General features: G+C 46.2%; 6 protein-coding genes across 6 annotated transcripts; 2 read left to right on the forward strand and 4 right to left on the reverse strand.

Moving 5' to 3' along the window:
• Window positions 1–18: 18 nt before the first annotated feature.
• Window positions 19–2,204, reverse strand: F4812DRAFT_468361 (GroES-like protein). Its single transcript, XM_047938765.1, has 2 exons — window positions 1,318–2,204; window positions 19–1,243 (listed from the first exon to the last, which is right to left on the reverse strand). The coding sequence occupies exons 1-2, from the start codon at window positions 1,693–1,695 to the stop codon at window positions 413–415; spliced, it is 1,209 nt and encodes a 402-aa protein (XP_047786236.1). The 5' UTR covers window positions 1,696–2,204; the 3' UTR covers window positions 19–412.
• Window positions 2,205–2,531: 327 nt separating this feature from the next.
• On the reverse strand, window positions 2,532–3,455 carry F4812DRAFT_453263 (uncharacterized protein; the record flags this gene model as incomplete). Its single annotated transcript, XM_047936454.1, has 1 exon — window positions 2,532–3,455. One exon carries the CDS (start codon window positions 3,453–3,455, stop codon window positions 2,532–2,534), a length of 924 nt encoding a protein of 307 aa, XP_047786237.1.
• A 1,234-nt stretch (window positions 3,456–4,689) lies between these two features.
• Window positions 4,690–7,219, reverse strand: F4812DRAFT_227082 (MFS general substrate transporter). The gene is made up of 8 exons (XM_047930494.1): window positions 7,120–7,219; window positions 6,646–7,053; window positions 6,226–6,573; window positions 6,058–6,167; window positions 5,734–6,002; window positions 5,266–5,674; window positions 4,999–5,210; window positions 4,690–4,937 (listed from the first exon to the last, which is right to left on the reverse strand). The coding sequence occupies exons 2-8, from the start codon at window positions 6,804–6,806 to the stop codon at window positions 4,833–4,835; spliced, it is 1,614 nt and encodes a 537-aa protein (XP_047786238.1). The 5' UTR covers window positions 6,807–7,053; window positions 7,120–7,219; the 3' UTR covers window positions 4,690–4,832.
• Window positions 7,220–8,126: 907 nt separating this feature from the next.
• Window positions 8,127–9,828, forward strand: F4812DRAFT_227162 (MFS general substrate transporter). The gene is made up of 4 exons (XM_047930495.1): window positions 8,127–8,282; window positions 8,372–8,584; window positions 8,655–8,722; window positions 8,780–9,828. The coding sequence occupies exons 1-4, from the start codon at window positions 8,208–8,210 to the stop codon at window positions 9,786–9,788; spliced, it is 1,365 nt and encodes a 454-aa protein (XP_047786239.1). The 5' UTR covers window positions 8,127–8,207; the 3' UTR covers window positions 9,789–9,828.
• A 2,437-nt stretch (window positions 9,829–12,265) lies between these two features.
• F4812DRAFT_444994 (MFS general substrate transporter) lies at window positions 12,266–15,397 on the forward strand. The gene is made up of 11 exons (XM_047935549.1): window positions 12,266–12,875; window positions 12,931–13,073; window positions 13,149–13,370; window positions 13,430–13,621; window positions 13,701–13,898; window positions 13,970–14,063; window positions 14,117–14,219; window positions 14,286–14,384; window positions 14,480–14,645; window positions 14,732–14,935; window positions 15,013–15,397. Exons 1-11 carry the CDS (start codon window positions 12,578–12,580, stop codon window positions 15,028–15,030), a joined length of 1,737 nt encoding a protein of 578 aa, XP_047786240.1. The 5' UTR covers window positions 12,266–12,577; the 3' UTR covers window positions 15,031–15,397.
• Window positions 15,319–16,666, reverse strand: F4812DRAFT_227266 (glycoside hydrolase family 16 protein). Its single transcript, XM_047930496.1, has 2 exons — window positions 15,820–16,666; window positions 15,319–15,761 (listed from the first exon to the last, which is right to left on the reverse strand). Exons 1-2 carry the CDS (start codon window positions 16,542–16,544, stop codon window positions 15,644–15,646), a joined length of 843 nt encoding a protein of 280 aa, XP_047786241.1. The 5' UTR covers window positions 16,545–16,666; the 3' UTR covers window positions 15,319–15,643.
• Window positions 16,667–18,056: the final 1,390 nt, after the last annotated feature.

Below are 18,056 nucleotides of genomic sequence, written 5' to 3' on the forward strand. Positions count from 1 at the left end.
TCGTATAGCAATTGATATTATAACTCTACATTGATAGTATAGGATACCTATTCATAATTATTATTCTAACAGTTAACTCATTTCCGTCCACACAGGTCAGTCAAATTCTTAACTCCACCCCCCCCCAACCCCCTTTTTTTTAGCTTCAAGCGATCTAGCACTAGTATAATACAGTATTTACTTGATACACTAAGGATACCGTGCGTGTAAGTTTGGAATAAATCTCATCGCCTCAACTGACGACAGAGCGAGATTCTAACCTAACCTCTTTGAATATACAGCGTCTGACCTTCGACGCATATACTAATTCTGGAAGATTAAATAGCCACACTACGTCAACGCCCTCTGTATGCTAGTCTATAATCCCACAAGTCTAATACATTACTCAAGTCGCACTTCCTACTCCTTTCTCTTACATCCGGACCACTAGTTTCTTGCCTTTCAGGTTTCCCTTCTTCAACATTTCTAAACCACCTTGGATCGAATGTAAGCCCCCGTCGAGTAGATGTAGCTCGGGTAATATTATCTGGCCCTTGTCCAACAGCTTTCCAAGTTCCTCGGTGTAGCGCACATTACTTTTATCGAGCACAAATTGCTTCATTTCGACAGTATGTACCTCGACGTTCCCGGGGACTACTTGAGATCCCGACATCATGGCCAGTGGTGCGAATGCAACAGGATTCGTTTTCGATACAGCATCCAACGACAATTTCGCAGTTTTAGGTCCTACTAAGTCGATGGCCCGCGTAACGTTGTCGTCAGTAATACCTCGGATTTCGTCTACAACCTCTCCGTCCGACTTCCCATCTCGTACCACCACATGGTTCGCACCTAAACGCTCTGATAATAACTTTGTCTCAGCCGAGTTAACAGTTATAACTTTGATCCCACTGAGTCGCGCGATTTGTGTAGCAAATTGTCCTGTAACAGTTGAACCACCCCAGATCAGAAGCCATTGCTCCCCATTGCTGTTTATGGACCCTTGAGGAAACGGCACGCTCAACCACTTCCATAATGTCATGGATGCTGTCAGGGCTGCGACGCCAAGACACGCCGCAGCTTCAATAGGCACACTAGATGGGATGGGAAGAACTGTGTGCGAGGGTACGACTACGTACTCCTGGAAACAACCAGCACGAACATCCTTATAGTACGTACTGGTCCAGACATAGTCACCCGGTTTAAAACTCGTGACGGCGGAACCGACCCGGGCCACTACTCCGGACATTTCACGGCCAGTAACCTGAAGGCCCATGTAAGTATTTGTCCTCTAGGTAAAGAAATACAGGGAGGGAAGGGGAGGGGAGGGAACCTTACCCATGGAAATTCAGGCAAGCAAAAATTATAATCGACGGATTTCCAGTCAATCGGGTTCAGGCCGACATAATGACCTTGGATCATAATCTCATCTTCCCCGACAGTCGGCATCGGGAAGTCGTGGCGGATCTCGTATTCGCCCTTCCGAGCAACGACGAGGGCCTTCTGCGTCCCCGTAACAGCAAACTCAGCAACCGAGACGTTGGTAGATTCATCCGTCGTCGTTGTGGGAGTGGAGTCCTTCCGTACGCCTTCTATCAAGTTGGACTGTGCCTTTCCATTTGAAATCGATTTCGTCCTTATTTTCCGTAGGAGCGTGCGGACTGTTTTCCACGAGTTCCTACCGACGTGGGCCCGTCTGGGTTGCGTTTCCGCCATAGCTGCACCGTCAACTTTGTTAAGAGGTACGTTATGTTATACTAAGCAAGTTTTATATGACGACCACTTATTTCAGCAAGTGTATTCGCAGCTATCACGTCGATACGGTAAACACAACCCGACCTCGAGGATGTCGATAATGTCGATAATGAATGTACTTGTTGGTTCTTAAAAGCGATTTGCCATTATTAATTATTTACAGCCACCGGTAATCATGGGCCGCTTGTTACATCGTTAGGGGACTTATCGAACCTGATCCGAACCAATGTGGTGAAGGTGCCCTCGCACGCAATGAGCACGCCATCGACTAGGGTCGCCCGCTTACATTATCGCCATTCTTTCCGCTTCGGCCATGCGGATACATTTTGATCATTGGTCTGCGTAAATAATATGCCAACTTATAAATGTCAACGTTAGCTACTGATTCGAGGTCAGCTCCATTCTTTCCCCTTAACCTAATGTCTAAAGCCCGCAAATATCCCTAAATAGTGTTAATAATTACCCCCTATATGTATCATTTATTTCATTCAAGTAATGCTTACGTTGTTTACTGAAAGATTATTATTCATGCACAGTTTTTAGAAATGTGAGAACGTGGCAAACGAATTGGGTAATCTCCTAGCCGACTTCTCCAGGGGCCAACAGCATCTGTTAAAGACACGCCCCTTCAATAACTACCACCTATGACCTGCCAACCATGAATGGGGTCAAGTAGTCCGAAAAGCCACTAGCTATACTTTTCGTACGTAGTCGATATAAGCCTATCTCTCCATCCTCGAGTATCACTCCACCAATCACACTTCGGGGCTCTTATGAGGTTCGCATGGATCCCGCCCCTAGCGGAAAACGACTTGCTGCCATAGAGTTTGCTCGATATGGTTCTTCTTGCTGACCAAGAGGCGCATCGCGGTTTCGGCCTGGTTTCTGTGGGATGCAAAAGTCCATCGCATACACGACTGTCCTCCATATGTCCACAGGGTTTCGACTGATTCGATGTCGTAATAAAGCGCCTGTCGTAGCTCTATAGTAAGAGTCTTGTAATTTACCAATTCGACAGGCCCTCTAATCTCAATAACTCTGGAGCGAGGGGAAGTTGGCTGCGCGCTCTTTTTGACGCGGTTCGGTCGTACGGTAGGCACCCGTTCATCAAACTTGAGGTTTCCGGTTTTGACCTTTTCGAATAGTTTCGCTACGCCATCTCGCCCCCAGAACTCGATTTTTGCGGCACAAGTTCTATGCCCTTGGATAGGGCTGTTGATGAAAATGGCATATATCTTGCCTGTGTCTCGAAGCTGCGATAAGAGCGTAGGATAATCAATATCGGCGGGTAGACCTTCGACCCAGACAGCACAGTTCTCGCTGTTTGTAATATTGTCGGGCTTGTTTCTTTCGTTCTTCACTCCGTGGTAGTTGGTCGAAAAGCCCTCCGTGGGTTGGCCATCATTTTCGCCTTTCCCCGTGTTAGGTTGCTTATACTTGGGCGGAGTTGACTTGTGAACCCGAAGAGCGCTGCGTTGGACATCCGTACCGGGCTCGAAGGATGAGTAGCGCGTTATAGGAGTGTTGATTGTGTGTATATTGAAGTTGTAGCCTTCGAGAAGAGATGGAAGATGTATAGTGGGGGTACCAATTGAAGTTTGTCGAGGTGAATACAGATGCGTGAACTCTACTTCGAGATTATTTAGGTTTGCGGGATCAATATAATAAGGTTGTATCGCGCGAATATGGGCTGATGGAAATGTTGTGTCGTAACAAGACATTTTTGTTTGGTAAACCATCTCAATAAGTTAAGGAGGTTGAAGGGTTTGGAATGGTTCTTCTAATTGTGACGAGTTTTGGATGGATTGACTCTTTGATGTTGAGATAATTAGAAGTGTGTGAAAGTAGATTGAGAAAATTGGGAAGAGGGCCTATGTTTAAAATAGGCTTCCGCAAGGCCAAAACCAGGCATTGATATATGCAGGTAGGTACCTAACCTAAGGTACCTCCTACCTACCTACCTACCTACCTAGGTACGCAATAATAATTCTTTAGTTGGCAACTGCCAGATAACGAACAGTCCGGCGTTGCTGTTTAAAGGGCAGTTGCAAATACCTGTTATGGACTGATTTCAGAATATGAAGCAGGAGCAACCTAAGTACTTACGTAGGGTAGCTCCTATCAGATTAGGTCATTGGAAAATAGTACTGTAGATATCTGACTGGTAGCTGCTTCCTTTAACAAAACGTGATAAAAACCTTCCGCAAGCTACCTTAGGTAGGTACCTCAGGTAGGAACGCAAGCTAGGAATCTACCTGAAGTGCGCAGAAACTACATGGCCAATGTATCTTCACATAATGCAAATCGCAGTTGCCGCACTTAAGTACAGAAACCAGATTGAAGGACCGTTATAGTACATTGGACGTAAAATACAGGTAGATGCTTTGAGTCTATAATGTTGGTTACTATCAGTTAATCTTCTACCTATAAAAGGTAACTTGATAGGTAATACTCCAAAACAATAGGAAGCTATACTGTTAGGTTTTTAATCTAAGCATGCTAGATCCTACGAAGCACTTAAAGTATTATTGCACGTTTCGCTATTAAGACTATAATTGTCAAAAATCAAGCCGTCTTAATGTATTAAATCAAGAGCTTATAGTCAACCACGGCACGACTATACCTTTCGTATACTACTTCTACACTTTTTGGTTCAAGCTTCTCCCCTTACCCCTTAGAGGGACTACGCACATCTTACTGGACACGTATAACTGTAAGGACAGTCGAGCAAAATATATCAAACAATGCTAATGTGGATTCTTTTCATCACTTTCTCGGCATACAAAGCAGCTCGATTCAGTTTACTTAATTAGTATGTCGTTTCTCTAGATATTCATAATACGTGAGGGGATCATTATACCCTAACTGTGATTAGGATGAATCGTCGATACATACATGCTCATCATATCTCTATTCAATGCTTTATCGAACAGTACCTAGGAATCTTTATAGGTAAGTAAATAAAATCTTTCACGAAGGATGTGCCAGTCTTGTTTCCTTCTACACTAATGCATATATACCTTCCAATCTAATATGTTCATATGCTTTTTGCTTCGCCCATGTCTTTGAAAGAGCAAGGTGTATTGTGGCTAATGGATCTAGTTATCGGTTTCGGTTTCCGAATCTTCATCATCAATTCTCTTACTGTTAGGTGGTGGTAAGTGTGCCATAAACAAAACAGAGAAACCGAGTATAGCGAACCCCTGTGTCAGACGTCAGTAAGTACCTAATTTCTCAGTAAAGGATAAGGGGCCCACAACATACGGCGTTGCAAAAGAATGTCAAGCTCGGCTGGCCGAGTTCTGAAAAAATGGCTAGGATAAGGCCAAAAAGCCCTTGTGTCAACAGAGTAGCAGTACTCTCCACCAGGGTAATGGCGCTAATGGCATCTTGTCGTTGCTGTGGGGGACATAGCTCAGTCATAACTCCCTTGGCCGCCGGTGCCGACCCTGAAGCGAACGGCAGAAGAAAACCCGCTATCGATTGTAAGTTTTACTTGAAATCTGAAAATAAAAACTCTTAAAAGCTTACCAAGGTAGACCTGCCACCCTTCGGTGGAGAAACCGGCAATGACTGTCACGATGGAGTCGACAACAAGACTCCATCTTACAAAGAAGAGGTCAAACCCAGTCCCGGAATCTTCCTCGTCCTCAGGTGGCTGGATTGGTTCCTGGGGGACTTCTCCAACCTCATCGGCTCCGAAATCCTCCGGGTTAACAGGAATATGAGTTTCTGATGTGTGTCCTCTAATTTCCGCTGGCGTTGGCTCTCCATTGAACCAAGTTCGTCCGGAAGATATAAGTTTCGGAAACATAAATAATAAGAATATGCCGCGGATAGCCGCATTTCCGAACATCAGATATCCATTCTCGCTAGTGCCGAAGTTGAATTCGGAAGTTGCATACATCTGTAACAGGATCGGGACATATCCAGAAGAGAACTGTACGACTGTAAGCGCGTTATCAAAAACGCATGGTTGGCTTTTATGGTGTGACTTACGACGCCAAGAAAGATACCCAGGGCGAGGAAGATTAAGCTGTAGTTCTTGATGACTTTGCCCGACTCCAAACGGTAGGAATGAGGTGCAATCATCTTGATAGGTGCGAAGAAAGCACTGATACCCCGTCCGGCCTGCTTTTTGCCAGCAGACTCATCGCTTGTACCTGTTGGTAAGAAAAGTGCTCCATATAGCGAGGAAATGATATAGAGGAAAAAGGCAGTCTCGAAGGGACGCCTGATGTTGTAGATGTCGCCGAGAACACCTCCCACTGCGAAATTCATTAATCTAATAAGTTTAGAACTCTATCGTCTACTCGAACTTACGCAAGAAACCAAACGCAGTCCCTAACATGATTGACCCCTGTAGTCGACCAAAAACAGCCGTGCGATCTTTCGGCGCGACTAACTCACCCACTGCAGTATTGAGAACAAGTCTGCGCTGAATTAGTATGATTGGGGCAGGATCGGACATGAGATAAGGGATACACGCACTGGAAGCCACGAGGTCCTCCGATGATGCCTATGGCTTGGCATGCTTGGAAAACGATTATACCGGTCCTGCCGCCGAGCGTCACCGCGACGATCTGCGTAGATACCCTCAAGCCTAAAAGTACGGTCTGGGAGACGAAAGCCCATCGGGGACCCCAAAGTTTGATAAAGTAGCCACAGATGAATAAATTGAAGACGCCGCTAAAGGACGTTGACATGCCTAGAATGGAGACCTGGGTCGCAGTGCCAGCGCTTATCTCTCGACGATGACATCGGTCGCCCGGACCGTCGAATGGGGGATTATGACTATAGAAGACATCGCATTCCATAAGACGAAACACATAATTGATTCTGACATTACAGTCAGTGTTGGGTTCGTGATTGATATTAGACCAGGACGGATGGTAAGGTCGTTGCTCTTACGGAACTTGTGTGATGCCAAGGGTGAAGGCCATCATGAAGCCGGCAAGGAGGATGCGGTTTGCGGGACCGAAAAGGGTACCACCGGCTTTAACGGCCTTGTTTGACCTCGGCCTCGGAGGGGTCGCATTTTCGAGTAGCGGCGATGTCTCATCTGCTGCCATGAGTTTGTTATTCCTCCGTGTTAGTGACACGGATCCAAAGAATTATTCTACTGTGTTAAGATGTCTCGGGAACAAAGAGGAAGCGAGCCCAATGCCCGAAAAGTTTACCTATAGAGAGGTCTGACGATCCAATGGGGAATGCGTCCGGTCCCGCTGTCTTTGTGGCGGTCTGACTGATAAGGCGCAGACAACCGACACTTGTCCGACGCTGGAATTACGCGATTGTTGCGGCGTTGTTTCACAGAGTCTACATACGAATTAAGTAAGCGATAAGAGCGATAAGACTATACTAGGTGTTCAGGTAGGTACGTACGTGCATAATGGTTGGTGCAGTTAGGTAACCGCCTTACCTCCTGGAGGCTAGCGTGGCACCCAATTAACCAAGTCAATAAGTAGCATTTCCCTCCTCTACCTACCTAGGTCCATAGGAGGTAGTGTATCATGTCATTAACTGCAACGAGTCGTTTGCGGTGCGCGGTTCTCGCAGATTCTCAATAGCTATTGGACGCCATTCTATAACTTCAATCCCCTCTCTCAGAAACGCCAGGTGTAAATACCTGCCCACACAGAGACACACTTCTTTTACGACGGTATTCGTCACTGGCCCTAGCGAGCTGGGGATTGGTGAACTCGCAGAAGCTGAAGGGAATGAAACATATTGATAGACAAAGAACAACATTGCAGATGTGGTAATAAGGAATCGCGATGGTGACATCTTACCGCCCGCATCAATTGACCACCTACTATGTACATGCGCAAGCATGCATCAGCGTATCAGCATACCTAATCCTTTATCATTTGCAAGTGCCGAAATCTACAGCGATGATCGGACTATCGGGGACATGACTGCATATGGCGAGTATGACAAGGATAATATCTTCGAAGAGTATATCAAACCTCTACCGTTGTATAATTTATCCCATGCCTATGGCGTATATCTTACATCTAGTAATGATATATGCTGCCTAGAGGTACCTTATAAAGTAGGTAGGTACCTAGGTAGGTATGTGCAGAGATTAGGAGCAAAGAAGGTAAGAGACTTGGGCCTCGTCTTTGACGCTCAGAATATGTATTTGTCCCAACCTACGTCAACGAAAGCTAAAACAGGCCCGTAAGCGACACCGGAATTCCCCAGCTACGTCCTTTAAGATCATCAGAGTGTCAATCACCCATACTTTTTTTTTCTAATAAAAAAAATTAGGCACCTAAAACTACCTACCTAGGTAGGTATATAACAGTCAGTGCTCGACGGCAATGGATACCAAAGACGAAGATAGATCTAAAAAGCCTGATCTAGAACCTGACGCGGAAGGAATTTCTACGTCGAGCCAAGAGAATGTCGAGACAGAGACACAGGGCCGAAATGCACTATTAGCTAAAATAATAAGGACTTTGAATTGGATGCCGCAACGCTGCCGTTATGAGCCCGAGAACCCACCAAAATTTACCCTCGCATTAAACGTGCTATTTGCTTTCGTATGTTCTTTATCACATTAGCTACCTAGCTAGACCTACCTAGGCACTCTCCATTCCTTCGGTGTCTTTCACAAGCTGACCTACACCAGAGTGGAACATTCACCGTTGCCAATCTTTACTACGCGCAACCAATCCTAAATGTCCTGGCTAGAGACTTTAATGTCAGCTACGAGAGAGCCTCCGACGTAGCCACATTATCGCAAGCAGGGTATGCCGTCGGCTTGCTTTTTCTATGTCCTTTGGCGGACATGGTTCCGCGGCGGCCCTTCATCCTTTTCCTTATATGGGTAACCGCGACTATTGTACGTATATCATCTCAATTAAGGGGGGCATTTCAATAAGTTATAACGCTTACCTAGTATACCTATGTAGTGGATCGGACTATGTCTTACCAACAATTTTGAAGTGTTCATCAGCTTGTCGTTTTTGTGCGGAGTCGGGTATGTACTTATTTATTTTTTCTACTTCCCCTTACTTCAGATCTAACGACATGCTAGGACGGTCACCCCACAGCTTATGCTGCCACTCGTCGGTGACCTAGCACCACCCCATCGTCGTGCTAGCTCGCTATCTATAGTGGTATCGGGGTTGGCACTCGGACTGTTGATCGCGAGAGTCCTGTCGGGAATAGTGGCGAACTTCACCTCTTGGAGAAATATCTACTGGCTAGCATTTGGCGCGCAGTATTTGACCTTGGCGCTACTCTTCTTCTTCCTTCCCGACTATCCTGCGAAAAACAAAGGGCTCAATTACTTTAAGGTCCTCTGGGGAATGGCAGTCATGGTCGTTACGGAGCCTCTCCTCACCCAGGCATGCTTCATCGGGTTTCTCCTAAGTGCTGCTTTTACCTCATTTTGGACGACTCTAACTTTCCTCTTGGCGTCGCTGCCGTACGAGTACTCTTCTCTTGAAATCGGATGTTTTGCTTTTATTGGAATTGTAGTCGTCGCGCTCGCCCCGGTCTGGTCGCGCCTTATCACCGATCGCTTCGTGTTTCTCTTTTCAGTTGTTCTTGGTCTCTGTTTCGAGTTTATCGGTATTGTGATATCTACTTTCATCGGGAGCTTCACGGTAGCTGGGCCGATCATACATGCCATTATGATGGATTCGGGCGCAAACTTCACCCACACTGCTAATCGCAGTAATATTTATAACCTCGATCCAAAAGCAAGGAATCGTGTAAACACGGTATACATGGTTTTCGCCTTTGCTGGGCAGATAATGGGCACGGCGGTTGGAAATAGGCTGTACGCTCAAGGGGGTTGGGTCTGGAGTGGTAGCTCTAACATCGCATACATTGGCGTAGCTATTATCATTGGTATAATCAGGGGCCCAAGGGAGACTGGCTGGATAGGATGGTCGAAAGGCTGGAGTATAAGGAGTGATGATATTCCAAAGAGAGTAACAGCGGGTTCTGCTGAGGCCGATATCGAGGAGACTCAACCACCGTCGGGACAACGAGCGGAGAAGTATACAAGGGAAGCTATCCAGCAGCATTCGAGATAACTCTATGTGTCCGCTAGATTCGATAGATTCCGGTAACGCAGTATCAAGCCATACTACTTTTATGTCGACTGCATCGTCATTTAGCTAGTCTCAGGAATATCTACCGGTTGGAGTAATGGTACAAGTCGAGTCCATGCTGGCCTGGAGCAACCGAGAATTGGTAATGCCATGAGTTTCCACCTCGCTTCTGTGCATAGGCTTTGGAGAGCCGGTACGATGGGCAAGCGAACATTGTTTCCGCGTAGAGGTTGGTGGCCTATTGCTGCCAGCCATAGGCCCATTCAGAATTTGTTGTCGAGTAGGTATGGTGGGTGGATGCCGTTGGAGTTAATTAAAGTAGCGGAGGTGTTCTCGGGGATAACATAGAGAGTTCAAGGGTACCTTTCATTATGTTCATTTCGCTTAGTAACGGGTATATTATCGAAAGAAGCTGCTTGAAATCATCTTCGCTCGTAATGGTCTAAGGAGTAAGGTCAGGGCCATCATTTAGTCACTCCCCGGCAAGATACGTATCCCGTTAAGCCTTCCTGCGCCTAAAAGTTGCTCGATAGGTCTTTCTTAGATCAATGTTCCGTCCGTAACCAGGACGAAGGCCCATTGTCCATGAGACACGAGTGTATTAACATAGTCACTAACAGTTTAAAAATCGACCGTGTTTGCCGAGATCAAACATTAGAAGACGGACTCGTTTTCTTTTAACATCGCACCGCCTCCTCCGGCAGATTCCCCGGCAATACTGACTTGTTCGGGATCTCCACCAGACAGGTGAATATACTCTTGAACCCATTGTATCGAGAAGTACATATCATGGAGTCCTGCGTTAGGTATGTCTTATCTGGCCAGATCGGCGCATGGGAGAAATCCAAAAGCTCCAAGCCGATACTGGATCGTCACTATGATATACGTGTTAGTATAGATTTGTGGTGACAGCTCGAATCCCCGGTTTGCTTGGCCATATTCGCCGCCATCTATCCATAAACAATCATACTGTACCGATTTCAACATACATGCTGGTCGCGGACGGATTATCAAAGTCTCTTCCAGCCTAATTTCCATAGCCTTGACTCGATGGCGTGATTGTATGCCATGCAGCAGCTTTTAGACCTTACTACTTCTTGCATCTTATTTCGTCGCATCACGGTCCAGTTTGCAACGTATGACTCTGTGGCGTTTGCTTTTCGTTCTTGGATTCAACCAAGGCTATAGCGCGGGGTCACAATGAGACAGACTCGGAGTTATCTTGGAGCTTGGGTTCGCTTTGTCTCTACAGTATACTTTGGCTAATCCAACTAATAGTTTCCATATAGCCCGACAAGTGTGAACGATGTTAGCCCGGCATCAAAGAAAAATAGGAAACTATCAATAGCGATTATTAGTACAGTTCTAATTATAGCTTCACCTTTATTTATGAAGTTGTTGTTGTGGGAGATGTGAAAATCCTTTTTAGGACAACAACTAGCAACAAATGTCGCATTTCCTTCCAATTCACTTGATACGCACAAAGGCCGTGGGGGCAGACAAAAACGCCCTTGTTGCAATTTCAAGTCACATCAGAACATAGGCGCTATTATAAGGACCATGGTTTACGATTTAAGGCTCAGACTCCAGACGGTATGGTATGGTTTTCCACAAAGTCTATCATACAACTTTTAAACGCCAACTTATTGTAGCTTCAGCAATCCAAAAAAAAAAGAAAAGAAAAAAAAAAGAATCAAAAACGACCGAGTGCAGTCTCACAAGATGAATTCGATAACTAAGATCGTTCAATTACCCCAGTCACAATGGACCTCATCTCAGGATGGAGCTCGTATTGACTGGGGAATCTGCTCCGTAATGTAAGGACAGACAAAAGAGGATGAGAAGGTACCGAAGCGGGCAGTCAGGCACACAGCAGGGCTGAGGTACTCGGGAGAAACCGGATATACCGTGTTTATAAAAAGATTCGCATCTTTGCTTTTTAGGATTCTACTGAGGCCACATATCGCTAACCCGGTATTGGGCCTACGTGTCAGACTCTAGATCCATAAGATACCTATCCATAAGATTCGGTATGCGGAGGACATGCTTTTTCTTTTTCTTCTTTGCCCTTCTTCTTTTCCTTATAATCAAGTTGATTAGCAGCTAGTTGTGGTTATAGAGAGCATTAATAGCAAAGAACATTACCTACCTACCTAAGGTACCTATACAATAAGATTGACTTACGGGCTACAACTTCACTTAGAATAATTTGCCTTCTAGGTGATTTCATTCAATCAAGTAGATCTCATCCATCTCATCCATCTTACCTATTAGAAGTTCAACATTTTCCACTCCTAAGAGTGAAATAACCTCTAAGCGAAGTCAATCTTTGGTTATCAGAATCTCCTTTTATATTCTCTTTATAGTACCCCGCTCGGGGACCGATACTTATGGCCTTTTCCATACGTCGTAAAGGTAGCTAACCTATCTAAACCGGGGTTGCATACCGAAATGCGTCTAAACACCATTACATAGACCCAGACTGATAAGCAATTGGAGTCACCCGTCGCAGCGGGATATGGAGATCTTCCCCGGACTCCACCTTTAAGCAGACAAGAGATAAGGAGGCAGATACGCCACAGTACTTAGGAGTGATATTACATACACGTGAAGGAAAAGAGGTCGTAATGATGTTATTCTTGGTTAATCGCCCATTCTATTTCCGTTACCCCTGTAGTATTCGAATTCCGGATTTGCTATCTTAACTATATGCTTGGAGATACGAGTTTCCGAATGGGAAGCAAGCCATAGACATCGCCTGCATCGCATGCATGTCGCCATCCTTATCTACATACATTATCTCGGTTGAGATCAACATGGCGTTGTCTACCCCCGTAGGATTCGCAAATGCATATAAGCAACACTATGCCCTTGTACCTGGTAGACGATGTCTTACCGAGTTCTCAAGCACGTTCGTCAAAGTCTATAGTATATTGCAAATAATGGCGCAAAACGTAGAGATATCCACCAGCTCGGAGAAAGACCAGGAGAAAACCCCGGAGAAGATGAACTATGCGGAGATAAGCGAGGAGGTCAGCGTAGCGGGTGGTGAGCTTCAAAACGATTCAGGTCTGACCTCACTCCGCCTTACTCACCACTGCTTGAAATACTTATTAATGGGCAGTCCCTAAATACGCCGACGAGCAGTATAAGAAGCTGAAAAGGAAAGCCGATAGATATCTTTTACCGTTAATGTGGCTTTGCTATGGCATCCAGCAGACGGACAAAACATCGATCGGCACACAAGCGACCTTTGGTCTTGCAAAGGTAGTGGCCGAACTATACACGAGTTTCAATACCTCTTTACCAGCTCTTCTACTAACACGAACATACATTATATAGGATACTGGGCTTGTTGGACAGCAGTACTCGTGGCTCACGACGATATTTTATATCACGTATATGTGCTTCGAGTTCCCATCTAACATCATCCTACAGCGGTATCTGATGGGTCGAACATTATCGTGCTATATGATATGCTGGGGCGTCGTAGTTTTATGCGTTGGGTTTGCGCAGGACTTCACGCAGTTGGTCACATTGCGTGCGCTGCAGGGCTTGTTCGAGGTGAGTTCACTCCCCAGCGCGCGAACTCATAGAACTCACAAGATGTCGCATATATCCAGTGCTGCATCTCACCTGGCTTTATCCTGGTCGTCGGGAGCTGGTACACGACACGAGAGCACTCCTCGCGATCTCTTGTCTTCCAAAGTGCTAATGCCGGCTTTGGTATCATTGCCAATTTAATCCTTTATGGAATCGGGTCGCTGCAGTATTCACGAGGTCCCGAGTTTCAAGCTTGGCGTTACATGTCTTATGTGAGCTCACCATGAAAAATGTGGGATATCAGTCCATAACACCATACTAATCTTTTACTTCTACGCCTTGGCGAAGTAGTTCCTCGGTGGCATGACAATTCTCACTGGCTTCTTATGTCTTTTCCTGCTTGGAACGCCGTCAGAAGTCCGCTGGCTTAGCTTGGAAGAGAGGAAGATAGCCAACGCCCGCATCATGACGAACAATACCGGCCACGACCGAACTGGCATCAAGAAATGGAAGTGGAAACAAGCGCGTGAATGCCTCGTCGATCCTTGCGTGAGTAGTTGAAAAAAGTCCTTGCCTAATATCCTAGTTGCTAACGCAGGCGAGGATTCCATCGATTACAGTTCTGGTTGGCTGGAGTCAACGCGTTTTTGAGTTCTGTGCCTAACGGTGGAATAACCGCCTTCGGTTCCATTATTAACACCAACGCTGGATTCAGTCAGTGGCTTACAATGTCTGTCATGGAAGACTAAATGTTGACCGTGCGTTAGCCAACCTACAGGTCATTCTTCTCGATATACCTCGAAATCTCACGTCCGTAATATGGTTCGTTATTATCGGGGTTGTGACAAGTAGGAAGAAGAACCTACGCATGTGAGTCATTGCTAGAAGATAATTATGTCCTGATGCTTCTAAGAGGTAGCTAACATGTGGTCTTAGGTACTTCATGATTTTCTCCGTTATCCCGCCGGTAGCAGGCTTCATTATAATGGCGACGTTGCCGAACGAACCTCACTACAAGTGGATCAAGTGGGCAGGGTAAATATTAACTATTCCCGATTAAAGCTCCGTCTCAGGTGAGACCCAAAGCTCATAGCAAACATACTAACGAAGGACTCGGGGATGATTCATAGCTATTTTATCACCGTCACGAGCGTTGTCGCGCTGTTCCTCGCTTGGACATTAATCCCCTCAAACGTCGCTGGACGCACCAAGCGCACGTTGACATCATCGTTCACTTTTGTCGGGTACTGCGTGGGTAACATGGTCGGATCGCAAATCTTCCTAGCCAAAGACGCCGTGCGTATTCCCTCTATTCTATAATCCGAACTCTCCGCCGCCCTTCAGCATAGAACTATTCTGTATTTAGCTAACAACATCCCAAGCCACGATATATCCCCGGTACGGTCGGCTGTGCGGTATGCTTTGGCCTAGAATTCATCGTCCTCATAGCATGGAGGATTGTGCTAGTTATGCGGAACAGGCGACGCGAAACGTGGTTGCGAGAGCACGGTATCATGGAGGAGGAGAGGATAAAGAGAGGTCAGCAGCTCGGAGAGCAGGACTATACAGACTTCGAGAATCCTTATGTGAGTTGATACCTATTTTTGCCGTTCCCGGCTTTGATTATAGAGGTCACCTAGTCTAACATCTGCAATCTATCTAGTTCCGTTATACAATGTAACCCGGGTTTAGGATACCAGGACAGCCCCAGGTTGGACTTAGAAGACGCTGAAGACTTAAGTCGTCCGTGCACAGGCCGGCTTACATTGTCGTCACCTTAAACCGGCCAATTATATGCGCGAGTTTCAGGAACCGTAACCCTCATACGACCTCCCAAAGAAGGCTGATTAGGTGCCGTGAGTAATCAACGCCGAATCAAGCATAATAAATGATATGATCCAAAAGTTCATTACGCGTGTCAAGTGCACGACGGAACCATAGCATATGTCACTTCAAGGCCAGTCCACGTTAGATGGCGCATCAAGGCATTTGTCAATAGAAACAAGAAATATCGACAGAATTGTAAATGCGTCCAACAAGTTGAACCACATACCCCATTTCATCATGTTTAATTGAAGCAAGATAGACATCTGCTATACTTCTAAAGCGGATGTGACTACTAAAATGGCTAAGCCTTGCCTCCTGGGACAATGTAGAAGAGAAGAAAAAAAAACGTAACACATAGAGGTATCTTGAGCGCTTCATCCAAAAATCCTGAACCCGATATCTGACAAACGCCAATTTCCCGTATATACACCCGCTTTTATTTTGAGATACCAATTGGGCAATATTGTCTAAGACGAGTAGACGGCAACCCATTCGACTTCCATCATGCTGCCATAGCCATCTTGCGTAACACCATTGGGTGCACCTGGCCAGTCACCGCCGACAGCAACATTAAGAAGGATGTACCTAAGATGTAGGCATTAATAATTACTCCCCAGGTATTAGCTATATTGAGGACACTTACAAGGGGCTGTGAGCCAGAGAAGACCAAACGGGGGCATCATTGATATCACCTCCAGAAATAGTATTGTAGTTTTTGCCATCCAAGTGCCATGTGATGGTCTGCGCTCGCCAGTCTTCGTTGGTGAGATCAATCGTGACACCCCATGTGTGGAAACCGTCAGGAGACATGGGAGTCGTGCCGGCACGTCCCATGGGCTCGTTGCAAGGGCCACCAATGGAACTGCCGCAGTGGATGGTACCATAGCCGGTAAGTAGTCCGTTTACCTGTTCCATGATATCTATTTCTCCAGCGGCAGGCCATTCTGTGCCGTGGCGCATGGCATCGCCGAGTGCCCAGAAGGCAGGCCAGATACCTTGCTTGTTGGGGTTATTTCCTAACAGGAGGCTAGACTGGATACTGAAGACCTTGCCGGGTTGGGGGGTCCATGATCCCTTAGTCTCGATACGACCGGACGTCCAAAGGCCGGCGGGAGATTTTCGAGGGACAAACTGAATGGTACCGCCGCCGCTAATCTGGACGTTCTGGTTCGAGGTGGTGTATGTCTGGACTTCGTTGTTGGTGTTAATCGCATCCATAATGTTCCACGTGTCACCGTTGGGAGGGGCGCCTGGTAATCCCTCAAAGGATTCGGAGAAAATGATTTGCATTCCCGGGATGTTCGGCGGGGTGATGGCGGCGACAAGGCCGGGGACGAGAGAAGCGAGAACGCTTTGCTGAACGCGCATTTTGAAGGACTAGTCGGAAATGACAGAAAGTGCCGGGTTTTGCGATCAGTTGTATATAAGTAATGATAGTAAATGTCCTAGTTCTATGGACCTTCTAAGAGAGTTGATTTGGGGATAAGATGTGGTAAAAAGAGAGCTATCCTGGCTGCAATTGTAGAAAGAATCCCGACTTGCAGGCAGTTGACGGGTAATATATAGTTCAAAAAATGAAAGACGAAGCTAATAAGTTGATAGCTTACTGGCTATCAACACGGAAGTAGAAGAAAAGAGTGTGTATAAATAAACTCGGCTAGCAAGACAGAAGAAGAGAGCGTAAAATGCACAACGGTTGGGCGCGGAGGGAAAAAAGAAAATACCAGCAGAATAGCTCGGAAGCTGCTCACCTTGGAGATATATATTAAGAGCTCATAACGGAGACCCGGTTGTGTACATAGTAGCATGCAGCGCCACCCAGTCCAGCAGTCAGGGGCTCCACTGCATGGACGGGGGCTCGATAGATCCACGCGGATCTAAACAGATGGTGACATTGCCTAAAAAGTGGACGGTAAGAGAAGATCGGTTAGTCGAAGCGGAGAGATAGGTGACAGACGTGACAGATGGCAAAGAAATGGAAGCATGACACTTGACTAGCGCGGAAATTAATTATGGGAGCTTAGGGTGAAACCGGTAGGGGTTTGCTTGGTTTCTCTCTGCTAGGTCCTGGACTGGTCTTGACTGATCGTGACTGATCGTGACTGGTTTTGACCGACTGGAATACTACTATGTCCATAGTAGGTATGTAGGCCTTGGTTAATGCTTTGGTTGCACCTGAATGGGCCTAAGATGGTGGGCAGGGAACCCCAGAGTGGCATTGGGCGCGTTGTTCCTGAATTCTGATCCAGAATTTCTGGAGCAGAACAGATCAGTCCGAATCTTGGGTATTGTTCCTACTCGCCGCGCGCCGAGCCTCCTGTCTTGCCTATCCTGTCGTGCTCCTAAAAAGCTCCGAAAGACGTGGAGTTGCCCGTCACTTTGTTTCTTCTTTTTTCAGATAGAGCCGATGGCGTCTAGTCTCTCAAAGTCAGCATTAACAGTGGCAATATAGTGATGGATATTATCAAGAGAAATCTTGTCATATGTAGGTCCCTGTAGTCTTCACATCTCCATCGAGCTGCAAACCCCTTTATTTTGGATGCTTGTACAACCAACCACGATGAGTTGGCAAGCATGATGTGAGAGATGCATTATACATAAGCTCGGCTGCAAAAATTCTTCAGAATTCTCGTAGACCAAAGGCCGGTAGCCGACGCGGTTCCAACAGTTTATCGCCAGGTTGTTAAAAAAGGTTTCCCGCATGTGGAAGAGGGGCAAATGCAGTCAATTTAGCGAGGAAGAAAATCAAGAAGGTTAAAAAAAAAAAAAGGGGGGGGGGGGGGGGGGGGGTATGGGAAATGGATTTGAAGGGTTGTGTTTGGTTGAGTTTTAAAAAAAAACAATTTTAGGGGGGAGGCTTTTGGTGGTGGGTGGTTGTTT

Source organism: Daldinia caldariorum (genome assembly GCF_022478825.1).
Source record: "Daldinia caldariorum strain CBS 122874 unplaced genomic scaffold F4812scaffold_23, whole genome shotgun sequence".
In the NCBI taxonomy this organism is placed as follows: Eukaryota; Fungi; Ascomycota; class Sordariomycetes; order Xylariales; family Hypoxylaceae; genus Daldinia; species Daldinia caldariorum.